At 34.1% G+C, this 13,302-nt stretch overlaps 2 protein-coding genes across 2 annotated transcripts; one reads left to right on the top strand and one right to left on the bottom strand.

Annotated features, from left to right (window-relative positions):
• Window positions 1-3,719: 3,719 nt before the first annotated feature.
• Window positions 3,720-4,752, top strand: LOC110788498 (eukaryotic translation initiation factor-like). The gene is made up of 3 exons (XM_021993140.2): window positions 3,720-3,917; window positions 4,040-4,165; window positions 4,523-4,752. The coding sequence occupies exons 1-3, from the start codon at window positions 3,903-3,905 to the stop codon at window positions 4,661-4,663; spliced, it is 282 nt and encodes a 93-aa protein (XP_021848832.2). The 5' UTR covers window positions 3,720-3,902; the 3' UTR covers window positions 4,664-4,752.
• A 7,454-nt stretch (window positions 4,753-12,206) lies between these two features.
• Window positions 12,207-12,839, bottom strand: LOC110788499 (uncharacterized). The gene has a single exon (XM_021993141.1). The coding sequence runs from the start codon at window positions 12,837-12,839 to the stop codon at window positions 12,207-12,209; it is 633 nt and encodes a 210-aa protein (XP_021848833.1).
• Window positions 12,840-13,302: the final 463 nt, after the last annotated feature.

The raw sequence follows: 13,302 nt of genomic DNA, 5'->3' as shown, positions 1-13,302 counted from the left end.
GTTGGTCTCCATTCATAAGTAATAGGAACATGAGTCAACTCATTATGTTCATTCACAAAAGATATTTGATCAGGCAGTTTCTTAGTAATAGGCATATCAACTAAAATCCTAGCAAACTGCAGCTTATCCCTACTAACAGTAGAAGTCTCTTTTGATTGGTGTACCTAATTGGCTCACTATTTTGAACGTGGAATTTTCACCCTAGTAATTGAAATTCAGTCTCAACTGAATCCATATAGGAACAAACTTAATCTCCTCTTTCTCCATGTCCATGTCAACACTCCATGACTTCACCACCATTATTGGTTTACTGTCAAAGAATTCGAAATGACCAGAGGTAACCTTGTCTCTCATATCCATAGTTAGGAATCTCACTAAAAAGATCCCCTTCTTCACTAGAACAACCTTATCCACATTATACTTCTTCCAAATTCTCCTGATGAAGCCTTCCATCACATGTATTGGGGGGTTAGCACCCACAATATAGCAAATGATAGAAGAACTCCAAAAATCCACTTCCTCATATATGTCATCAATTTCAATCTGAACAGGGCTAACAGGGGAGCTTACAATATTGAAATCATTCACAGCATCATCAGTATTAATACTATACTCATCAATACTATTATCATGATCATTCGCAACGTCATCAAATTGTTGTAAAATTGGAACATAAACCATACCAATATCAACGCTTCGATTGTTATTCACCATGTTAGCCGACTGATGAATTGTTTGAATCCATTCATTGAATGAGTGTCTCATTTCTGATCGCACTTGAAGATGTCTCAACCCAGATTTAGGCGTAAGAATTTCATTCTCCATTGTCAAATCCAACGCTTTAACCCCCAAAATATCATCAATCGATCGAGTTTTGAGGGCCTGAGAATCAGATAAAGGTCCACGGGGCTTCATTTTTGCTTTGCCATGCTTACTGCCTTGCGATTTGTCTCCAGATTTCCTTGCCATGGCGACGGTGCACGATAAGATACCGTGCACCGAAGGGAAACTTGGGGAGAAAGGCAAGGTTTATCTCTCTCTTTTTTTTTCTTGATGCACTTATTTGTTTTAATGTGAATTATGCGTCTACTTATCTTTTCTGTATGTTTTCTGTGGGTCCTGGGCTACGTTCTTTTCACGCTGCATCCAGTGATTAAATTATAAATATGTACCTTTTCAACTACAGACTATATCATGGAAGAGATAAAGAAGGTTGACTTTACTAACCCACTGCTATTCAAGCTCAAGGATGGTTGATGGCCCTAAAGGGTCGTGATCTAATTGGTCTAGCATAAATATGATCAGGGAAAACACTTGCCTACTTGCTACCTGCTATAGTTCATGTCAATGCTCAGCAAATTTTATGTAAGTATTTGGCTCTTTGACTCTTTAACTATAACTTCTAAGTTCTAAGCGATCTTCTCTGTTATCTGCTAAACCTGTATGCCTTTGTTACTTGACTACATCAACCTAATTTCATGTCTTTCTTCAGTAATCAGCCTAGCTTTTTTCTTTAAACGTCAATGTGACCATATTTACATAATTAGTTTTGCTTGGTTCAGTTTTATGATAGAGGTGATGAAATTAAGTCTTTAAGCCCCATAATTCATGTTTTAATCATCCTTTATCTTTTGGTAATTGCAGAGTGTTCATCCTAAAGTTTTGTAATTATTGTTGCGCGTGTGGCTCTTCTGTGTTACAACTTCAATTTTGCCGTGTGTATTGATTTATTTTCCAGTGGATTAGGTTGATTTCAGATCTATAAGCTATTGTAATTAGGGTTTTCCATTGTTGGATATGCATATTGAGGATTTTGAAGCAGGAGAGGGGCTAGCAGGTGAATTGTTTCCGTTATTGTTCAAATGGTTAGTTCTCTTAGATAAAAGGAAATTAACTATTATTTTGGTTTGACGAACCTGTTGAATATTTTCCATTTTTGAATTCAATTTTTTGGAACAATTGCGAACATTTTCCACTTCGATCAGTAATGAAATTTTGATTTTTCGTTGTGATATACTAGTTGTAACAACACAATTTTAAGTTTTTTTAATAATTTCGCACGCATCGCGTGCATATTAGACTAGTTAAAATCTATTTTAAGACATGCACCTTTTTTTTGTGCGAATGAGTCACAAGGGAAATATAAATGATAAATGGGGGCGGGGATTCGAACTTCACTAGTGGAAAAACGTTTAATTGTATCGCTACATTTGCGTCGCCATTCTGAACATGTGACGCAAAAGACAAATTTTCGCATAAAATTTAGTCATTTGCGTCGCAGCTTTGTTAAACTGCGAGGCAAATGACTCTAGGATGCTCCCAGAGTCATTTGCGTCGCAGATTAGTAAAACTGCGACGCAATTTACTCAATCAAGTGCGTCGCAGTTTTACTATTTTGCGAGGCAAATGACTATGGGAGCATCCTAGAGTCATTTGCCACGCAGTTTAACAAAGCTGCGACGCAATTTGTATTTTTTTTTTCTTTCAAATTCGCGCTTCACTATTCTACTTAGGGTATTCGACAAACGAATTGAAATATTGCTTCTACTCCCAAACGAAACCAACACTGCTTCTACTCCCAATTCCCAAATGAAACCAACACCAACACTTCTTCGTTCTCACCGGCGGCCGTCGTTCACTGCCGTCGCCCACTCCTTCACTGCGTTCCGCTTGCGCTGCAGTCCTTCCTGCTTCCCCTGCGGTTCTGCCATTCCCCTAAACCCTGCGGTTCCCCTAAACCCTGCTTCCCCTGCGGTTCTGCCGCTCCCTGTTTAGATCCGCCGCCCACGGAAGTCGCCCACAGCACGGCCGCTGCCCACGGCAGTCTCCCAGAGCACAGCCGCCGCCGCCCACTCCGCCTCCCTTGTTCATTGTCCTCTCTCCTCTCTTAGGTATTGAATTTTAATTTTGATATTTATTGAATTTTAATTGTGCATTTTAATTTTAATTGTAGACATTATGATTGAATTTTAATTATGCATTATAATTGAATTATAATTGTTGATATTATTTTTGTCTCAGATTTTTAATATTGATTGATTTTGGCTTTCTGGGGTTTTATAAGTTTTTGTTAATTTTGATTGATTTTGTTTTTTTTTTGTCTAAAGTGGGTTTTGATTTTTTTGAATTGGGTTTGTTAATTTGTTTATGCTGTAGAATAATTAGTTCTTTTTTACTTTTATTTGGTTCAAGTTTTGTGAACTTTTGGCTGGATTAGCTCTTATTTGTCCTACTTTTAGTTAATTTGATTAATTTATGGTATAAATTTAGCTTATTGTTGGTGTGATTACATGTTTTGGAATCATTAATAAGGTTAGCTGGGGAATATTATGCTAGATCATTAGAGTTTCGTCCACTTGATGTCGATTTCCAAGGATAGGGAGGGGATTTATAATTCATACTTGGTTGAATTTTCAATTTTGGTTGGTTTGTGTTAGATGTTTGATATGTTTTTTTAATGCAAGCCTTGCCTATAATATATATATAACAACGATTCCGGGAGCTGTAGAATGCAATATTTTCGGGAGATGCAATAGCTATCTTCATTACCATTGTTAGAAAGATATAAAGAAAATATGTGGGGCATTGTTAACGTTGGAGTTTTAATGGGAAAATGCGAAACATTCTTTTCATTGGATGAAATGCTTTCCCTTGTGAGTGGAGAATAAAGTAAATCAACCTTACAAATTACTGATTTATCCAGTCGAACAATTCCCATTCTGAGATGAAAATTGAATCTTTTATGCAGCCTGTATGATCAGATATTCAAGCTCGGCAAGTTAGTAGCAAACGCTGATTTCCATTTGTTCAAGGCTGGAGTTGAACCTAAATGGGAGGATCCTGAGTGTGCACATGGAGGCAAGTGGACTGTTTCTGCTAGCAGAAAGACGAATCTTGAGGCAATGTGGCTTGAAACTGTAATTTTCTAACATTTTGACCGAAGCATACCCCCCAATAAACTCTTTTTTTCCGTACAGTCTAACTTGTAACCACGTGGCTTAAGTGCTTAACTATTTGTTGAAATTTTGCTTTTGAGCAGTTGATGGCTCTAATTGGGGAGCAGTTCGATGAAGCTGATGAGATATGTGGTGTGGTTGCTAGTGCGCGTTCAAGGGGAGACAAACTTTCACTGTGGACAAGAAATGCTGCGAATGAGGCTGTGCAGGTTTGTTTTTTCTTTTTCTTTTGGCATAACTTGTTCTCTGAATTATAAAGGTCGTAGGCCATAGGCAAATATCTAGGCTTTTGTCTTCTGCTTGTTGTTCGACAAGTTCATGCTTTCATTATACTTTGTTGCCTGTGCTTACCGTGCAATGTTCTTATGCTGGACATGAGGTTTTCGTGTTTTGGACTTTGGGCACAGGGGCACCAGATTGGTGGATTTGAATGTGTATTCTGTAGAATTTGGATGGGTAGACTTGGTTGTCCATTACTATATGATTTTCTGAAATGTCGCACAATAATTTTCATGGTAATGATTTTTTTTTTTTGTCTTCTGAATTTTGTGTATATTCTTTTGCAGCCAAATGATATTATAGCAGCCGAATCTGAGGGAGCTATGGCAATAGGAGTTTGCACTGGTGTTTTCGGAAAGGAGGAGCTGGAGCAAGTCGGCAATGGAGGTGCGGTTACGATAGCATGGATGAAACTATTTGTAAATTAATTTGATCAAGTTTACACTTGTAACCATGACAGAGTTAATCACATTAATTCACATTCTGCTTTTTACAAGGTTGCAAACTTGATGATCAAGTTCGTGATTCTGAGATGATCAAGTTCGTGATCATGTCAGTGTTATGCTGCTGAGGAAGCTGATGAGGAAAAATGGTTTGTCGACGTGCCGTTGTTATTGGTCCAAGTTCAATCTGCTTGAGAAAGTGACAACCAGAGAATGCAGGCCAAGAATGTTCAAATTGGGCGAAGCTGTTTTCTTCATTTGTAGGGTTATTGCAGCTGACGTTTTCTTGAATACTGTAGGAAGTATGCCCTGCCGAAGTTTGATCATTCTCAGCTTCTTCTTCCCATCTTTTATGGTAAGGATTTACATCTTGATCTTTCTCTACCATGCACCTTAAATTGTTCATTATACTTGATTAGCTAACTCTTTGAGTAATTAAGAAGAGAAGTTCAGAACATTTGTAAATTCATTTTGTTCCCTTTGATCTTAAAATGGAAGACCGAGTTCTTTTGCTGGCCTCTATGAAATTAATAGTCACATTTATATTCGAGCCATGGAAGATGTTTTATGCATTTTGTACTTGTCTGAAAATAGTGAATATTTTTCTTGCTGCAAAGGAGGCACAACAAGTCGGCCGTAGTTGCAAATAAGATTAGAACACATATTTTTTATATAGCATTCCTAGAGACCACACTAGTGACTGTAATCACATATAAAATTGTAGAATCATACTCAATTTTTTTTGGTAAAAGTAGAGCATTATTCTGAACTTTTCTTCTTGAGTTAGGTGTAGAATTTGATGGCTCAATTCAACATGGTTATGATCAATTTTATTGTTTCTTCTGCCTATAATGTACACAGTGAGTTTTATTCTTGTTTCTTTGTTCATGTTTCCTCACCTTCTAGCTTTCCACCCCCCCTGGATTTCTTAAGAATGGTTGTTTCTCGTTGTGTTTCTAATAAATTTATGGTCTTGCTATTTATGTGCAGCAGTTCTGGGAGCAGCAGTTCTGACAGCAACAGGTGTGATATGTTCATTTTAGTTGTTATTCTGTTATGTTCTGTTTCGTTCATGTTCTGTTCTGTGTTGTTCTGTTGTTGTTCTGTGCATCCTATGCTGTTCATTCTGTTCTGTTCGTGCATTATGATACCGAGGCTGATTTGCGTTAGTTTGAGCACCTAATAGATCACAGCCCGACTAATAAATTCAAAGCTACCTTACAGATGGTCTCAAATCCTGTATTTATGAAAGTACGTTTGCAGAATATTGATGCAATATCTGGTGGCTAGCTCACAGCAGCTGCTCATGACTTTCAATTTTGATATTAACAAAGAGTCATATAACCTTTTCCTAAAACAACTTGAGCGAGTAGTCATATGTAGAATGAACATCTTCCAACCAAGGTGTAAGCCTAGATTTACAAATCTTGATTACGATAGCATGGATGAAACTATTTTCCTGTCATGCTTTAAATGTGAAATAATAGATTGTAAAGAGCCTTAGAACGACCCAATTAGCCTTAAATGTGAAATAATAGATTGTAAATAGCCTTAGAAAGTTGTAAATATGCATATTAAATGTGTAATAAGTTTGAAAAAATTCATTAGGTTCTTTAGTTCAAAGTTGGGTTCGAAAACGCTATTTTTGCCCAAATATGACCTAGAACGACCCAATTAGCCTTAAATGTGAAATAATAGATTGTAAAGAGCCTTAGAAAGTTATAAATATTCATATTAAACGTGTAATAAGTTTGAAAACATTCCTTAGGTTATTTAGTTCAAAGTTGGGTTCGAAAAACGCCATTTTTGCCCAAATATGACCTAGAACGACCCAATTAGCCTTAAATGTGAAATAATAGATTGTAAAGAGCCTTAGAAATTTATAAATATGCATATTAAACGTGTAATAAGTTTGAAAACATTTTTTAGGTTCTTTAGTTCAAAGTTGGGTTCGAAAACGCCATTTTTTGCCCAAATATGACCTAGAACGACCCAATTAGCCTTAAATGTGAAATAATAGAATGTAAAGAGCCTTAGAAAGTTGTAAATATGCATATTAAACGTGTAATAAGTTTGAAAACATTCCTTAGGTTCTTTAGTTCAAAGTTAGGTTCGAAAACGCCATTTTTGCTCAAATATGACCTATAACGACCCAATTAGCCTTAAATGTGAAATAATAGATTGTAAAAGCCTTAGAAAGTTATAAATATGCATATTAAACGTGTAATAAGTTTGAAAACATTCCTTAGGTTATTTAGTTCAAAGTTGGGTTCGAAAACGCCATTTTTGCCCAAATATTACCCAAGGAAGCAAGTAAAGTGCAATTTATAATTGCACTTACATGTAAAATATTCTTTGCATTTACATGTGTAAACAAAGTATATATAATTGCATATTTTATCGAATGCGTAGTGCTTTTCGGAGTTACAAGAGACTAAGTGGACAATCTAAGGGAACTAAATTAACATGGATTCCAGCACATGTATAATTAGTGTATTATTTACCTAAAATTCAAGTTTTTCAAAATTATAACATACAATTTGATAGAAATTTTACTTGTGTTATTTATTTTAATGCATGTAGTGTGCTCAACAACCGGGATCACTAGATTGTGGCTACTACGTCATGTGTTTTATGTACGACATAATAATGAATCATGGTAATAGTCAAGATCTTACTACGGTATGTTCTCATAAACTACGTACTTTATATAATAAATTGAAGTACACAAAACTATTATATTGATCAATCGTTGATAAATTGAATTATTTTCACTTTTTTAGGATTTTTCAAGAACATTGCCTTATTCACCGGATGAGATTAATGAGGTGAAAGATTTTTGGGCAGATTACTTTGTGAACAATGTCGAATTTTAGCTTAATTTGTACTATGAACTCGATCTCTAGCTAGCTACCTTTGTTGTAATAATTTTACGTTTGTAATTGTAACATGTTGGTTGATATATGACGAATTTAATTGCCTTTTATTGGGAACGTTACGTTGTAAACTTTTATGACAGGTATTATTTATAAATGTATTCCCGGTATTGGGAAGCGTCTAATTTCAAAGACGATCATGTCGGAATTTCCAACTAAAATATTAAAAAACAAATTAAAAAAAAAACAAAAAATAAGTGATTTGCGTCGCACGTTAGCTTAATGTGCGACGCAAAAGATTTATTTTTCTGGCGCCAAAAATGTCATTTGCCACGCACATTACTTTAATCTGCGACGCAAATGACTTAGTTTTTTGGCGCTCAAATAGTCATTTGCGTCTCACATTAAGCTAATGTGCGAGGCAAATGACTTTTCAACATGGTGCCTGAAAAGTCAATTGCGTCGCACATTTGCTTAATGTGCGACGCAAATGTGAGTCATTTGCGTCGCACAAATGTGCACAATGTGCGACGCAAATGCACTTAAATGTGCGATGCGAAATGAGCCTTTTTCCACTAGTGCTTGACACCTATCGTACACAGGCCCTCAATCTTAACCAATTGGCCAGGACATTATTGGTGAGATGACATGCAACTTCAGTGTAAGTACGTAATCAATTTTTTTTATGCAACATAAGTAATCGATTATTTATTAGTAATAAATTTATATCTTCAATGTATTGTGTGTCCTTTATTTTTCATGCATAGTGCTTATGTACGTGAATACGTGGTGATTGCATGACATTATATATAAATATTGTAATTTTATAAAACCAAAGGTCTATAAAGTATATGCGGTTTCTATTTCAATTTTTTTTAGGGAAAGCATATTGCTTAGATAAAAGGAAATTAACTATTATTTTGGTTTGAAACAATCTTTTCCAGAAATAGATATTTAACTAATTCTATATTTTTTATTTAAACAAATTTAAGCCGTTGATAAGGGTATAATAGATATTATAATGGAGATACTAAAAAAATCAAAGACCTCAAATATTCCCTTAGTAAACAGAGAGTATTTGATAAACATCAATGGAGTCATGCCTTAAGGTTTTTCTAATATGCCATGTCAGATTTCCACTAATCTGTATTATTAAAGCAAAGTGGTGGGCTATGAGAGATGTGCAAATCCCCAATACTCCCCTCTGAGCTATGCTTTGTCTTATGCCACGTCAAAGCTATTAAAAATGCAACCATTCAATCACACACCAATCAAGCAAGAAAATAAGGAGAAAATATATAAAATAGTTACAACCTAGCTTAATTAAAGTCAGTTTCAGAAATAAGCCTAAAAACATCAACTATAGGGAAGAAATAATATAATTTCCACAATAAACCTAAAATAAATATCCGACAGATTATTAAAAAAAACACATATGTAGGAAATAATATACATTAAGTAGGTAACTAATCTACAATTCTACATGTTATTTTAAAGAGAAAAATCAAACTTTTAAAATTTATTTTAGAATGGGAATTAGACAACATTAAAACGCATACCTAAGTTTGACTAACACATCTAAGGTACACCCAGTTGCACCGTGGACCCTCCCACATTTTCCCCTTATATATGCATATTATGTAAGGAGAAAATGTGAGGGAGACCATCAATAACATAAAAATACCCTTGGGTGTGCGGTGCATATTTTTCCCTTATACATGTTTTTATAGAGTGAAAAATCAAAAATTTAAAATTTATTTTGGAAATATGAATTAGAAAAAATAAAACCGCATACCTAAATTTGACTAACACATCTAAGGTACACCCAGGTGCACCGTGCACCCTCCCATATTTTTCCCTTATATATGCTTATCATGTTAGGAGATAATGTGAGTGAGACCACCAATAGGCATAAAATTATCATGGTTCCCCCGCATGCACCTAATAATTTTTAAATTTTGGCAATATACATAACAGTTTTACTTTAAAATATAAGGACAATTTTTTTTGAAAGATTAAATCCATTTATTTTTCAATTTTATAAATGTTTGGAATCTTTGGCTGTACAAGTAAGATACAATACGTCAATACCTGCTTTTGAGAGGGGAAATTTGGAGCAAATATTTTTATAGTGATAGTTTTTCTAATTGATTTTTTTTTTGAAAAATAATTACTTAAATTATTTAATTATTTTTGTATTTGGTAAACTATGATTTATATTTTCTTCAATTCTCTTTCATTTTTTATATTTTTAGAAGTTGTGCTCATGTAAAGGTAAAAAATCATCTATGTAATTTTACGCTACACACAACGTGGACCATTATTCTTACTTGAATTTTTTTTTTAACATTAGATTATCTTATACCGTCATTATTTTACGCTACACACATCTCTCAAAATGCATGGAAAAAATCCGAATTTACATTTGATGAATTTATTAAAATTAAGCTTTAGATTCTACAGTCACAAACATTGGTTAATAAATTGTCATGTAGTTTTAAATTTAAACTTTCATTTCCTTCATATACTCGTTGAGTCGCTTATTCTGTTATTTAAAAAGGGATATTAACTGTCATGTAGTCTTAGGATGAACAATCAACATATGTCACATTCAAATTTGACAATTTGATTTCATTAACTTTATAATTACCAATAATTTTTCCTCTTTCAAAGCCAACTCTTGGGATGTTTGATGTTCACCAAAATTGCCTACTTTTACTCTAATCAATCAATACTTAAATTTCTTAATTAAGCAGTAAATATAAAATAAACTTGTTGCTCTTAATAGTCCGCTCAATTATCATTTACTAATGTAAAAAATGTTCTTTCTTAATTTTATGCAAAATATATCATGTACTTTGTATATCAATAATTTTATGTCAAAGTAACATTTTTTTTTAACTCACACATTGAGTCTTAAGTTGAGTCTTAGTTTTTAAAGACTTGATTTAAGACTTTTTTAAGAGTAACCCATTTCAATGTTGCAAATTGATATGTCTGATCTTAGCACTAAGTGGGGCATATGTCATGTAAGAAAAATTCAAGTCTTAAAACTTGACGCTGATGTTGCTCTTACTCGATCGATTGTTTTAAATCTTGGCAAAAATAGGAAAACAAAAATTATTATGCAAAGTAATCATCACCTCATATACTTTGTTTGATTATGGTAGCTTATTCCTCAGGAGAAACGGATATACTTCTTCCGTTCCAAAAATATCGCACCAAAGTTGACTTTAATCCTTGAACCATTATTTTGACCCTTAATATCTCAAATCTTATGCAAGTAAAAATTATAAAAAATCATTATTTAGAAAATAATATATCTATACGAATCTAACATGACCCACTATGACTAAAATTTCCTTACGTACGATCTACAAAAAATTACCAAAGTATTAGTGTAAATAGTGTAAAAAATAAATGATGTGATATTTCCAAAACAGATGAAGTATTATAACTCCATATAGTTATTATTTTTGTTTTAATTAGGGAAGTGCCCTTAAACTTATTGATTAGTATTCCAAATGAATTGCCCTGTCACCTTAATGGTCCCACGTGTGTGTTTTGTATGGTACATCCCCTCTCTCCTTTATTGGTCTTCTTCAATCCAATTAAGTTGTGCTACAACCTTAATGGGTCCCAATTGCTCGGAATTAAGGATCATGTCATTAATTGATCAAATCTCGTAAATGTTAAAAGTTTTAAACCAAACAATTTTATATATTTTTGAAATAATAAAATAGAACCAAACAAATTTTATGACAGGTTATCATATATTTTTGCCCCTTTACTTACTCACAAAATCCACCAATCTGTCACTTTCGATGATTTCTTCTGTTTTGATGCAAAATTAAATTTCCATTTCTTGTTTTATTAAGGCATAAAAATATGTTAATTTGTAATTGTTCCTTAATCCTCAATGCGTGAACTAAAGACAAACCTCCTCCTCTAAACTAATTATATGTACCCTGAAATTGATAAATCACTAGGGAACATGATGTGTATTCTCACATGATATATCCTTATCACTAATATGAAGTAATTAATACTCCTTTAATTTCGTATTATCATCCTATAATTTTATAGCATTTTAGTTCATTTTTTGTAGTAATCGGATTTTAGAGAATTCACTTACTAAAGGTGAATAGCGTATAAAAAATAAACACAAAATTAAAATGGAGTTGAAATAAAAATATGTTAAGTTGAAATCATTTGCTTACTTTTATTGAAAATGAAAAAAATAGTTTTATTTAAATGATATTGAAATGCATGAACTAAACACGAACCTACTCTTCTAAACTAATGATACATTCCCTTAATTAAATTGATATATGGCTAGGGAACATGATATAAGCTCTCTCGTGATATATCATTATCACTAATCAATAGGAAGTAATGCTCTTTTCGATTATTTGTTGTATTATTCGAATCTATTATAGATAAATCTTTAAAAGTTTATTTAAAAATCTAATATGTATAAATAAAGGAGACATTTTTGCTGAACAATTTTTTTTTTTTGGGGTAAAATAGGAAATATATTAATCACCAAAAACCCAGCAAGGAACAAACTTCATACAAACAAAGGCTAAACAACGGTTGCTACACAACAACCGAAAAGCAAAGCCAAAAACAAGAAAACCAAACAAGCAACATTAAGGCACTAAGCCCACAAGCTTTGGAAGCTGGTAGCATCTAGCAGCAATCATTAGTTGGATGTCCTTCACTACTGAATCAGGAGTATGAACAATCTGTTGGAACTTCCTTCCGTTTCGCTCCCTCCATAGCAGATACACAGTGATAGAGACAACCATCCTATAAATCTGGTGAAAACCCGATTTTGCTTTGTACTTCATAACAACAAACTGAAGCTCATTTTCCCATTTCTCAGGCCTTCTATTGATACCCAGCCACTGAAGAACATCACCCCAAACATTAGCAGAAAAAGGGCAATTAAAAAACAGGTGGCTCACTGTATCAAAACCTACATCACACAAACAACATTGTATACTGCATTGCACTCCAATCTTCTGCAGATTATCACACGTAACCATCCTATCATGGACAGTCAACCAAGTAATGAACATGCACTTTGGGGGAGCAAAATTATTGCAAATAAGTTTCCTCCAAGGAACACTAGGAACAAAACCCCTCATCTCATAATACATTTTACTAATGGAATAATTATTCTTCTGAAGTATAGAACAACCACCAGTAGTGTTGCTAAGAAACATAACCGCTCCAAGGATTTTCCTCACCACCCAGGAAGCTTGAGCTGGGATAGTCATTGTGGTGAGGTTCCTTCCTTTGACATAATACTGATTCACCCATTTGACCCAGACTTTGTATTTTTTTTGGGCCAAATTCCAAAGAAGTTTACAGATAGCAGCTCTATTCCAAGTTTTAATGCACATAAGATTCCAGCCACCTGCAGACTTAGGAAAACACAAAGTTTCCCAAGCAACCAAAGCCCTCCTTGAAGCACCAGATTTACCGGTCCACAAAAAGTCCGGCATGCTACTTGTATAAATTTCAAAACCTTTTGAGGGAGGAGAAACACTTGGCACCAGTAAGTCTGGACACTAAAAAGGACAGACTTTATCAACTGGATGCGACCAGCATAAGACAAGAACTTTGCCGACCAAGAATCAATTCGTTGAAGGACTTTCGTTATAAGCGGTTGACATTGGATAATAGAGAGTTCCTTGGTAGAAAGAGGAACTCCAAGATACCGAAAGGGAAGTTCTCCTT

This window comes from Spinacia oleracea, chromosome 6 (genome assembly GCF_020520425.1).
Source record: "Spinacia oleracea cultivar Varoflay chromosome 6, BTI_SOV_V1, whole genome shotgun sequence".
Lineage (NCBI taxonomy): Eukaryota > Viridiplantae > Streptophyta > Magnoliopsida > Caryophyllales > Amaranthaceae > Spinacia > Spinacia oleracea.
This window is presented reverse-complemented; position numbering and strand designations above follow the sequence as displayed.

Excerpts from the sequence above, each read along its gene's own strand:
- LOC110788498 (XM_021993140.2), top strand. Across the intron at positions 4,166-4,522 it reads CTGCGAATGAGGCTGTGCAG|CCAAATGATATTATAGCAGC; the intron begins GTTTGTTTTTTC and ends ATTCTTTTGCAG.
- LOC110788499 (XM_021993141.1), bottom strand. The coding sequence starts at position 12,839 with ATGACTATCCCAGCTCAAGCTTCCTGGGTGGTGAGGAAAATCCTTGGA.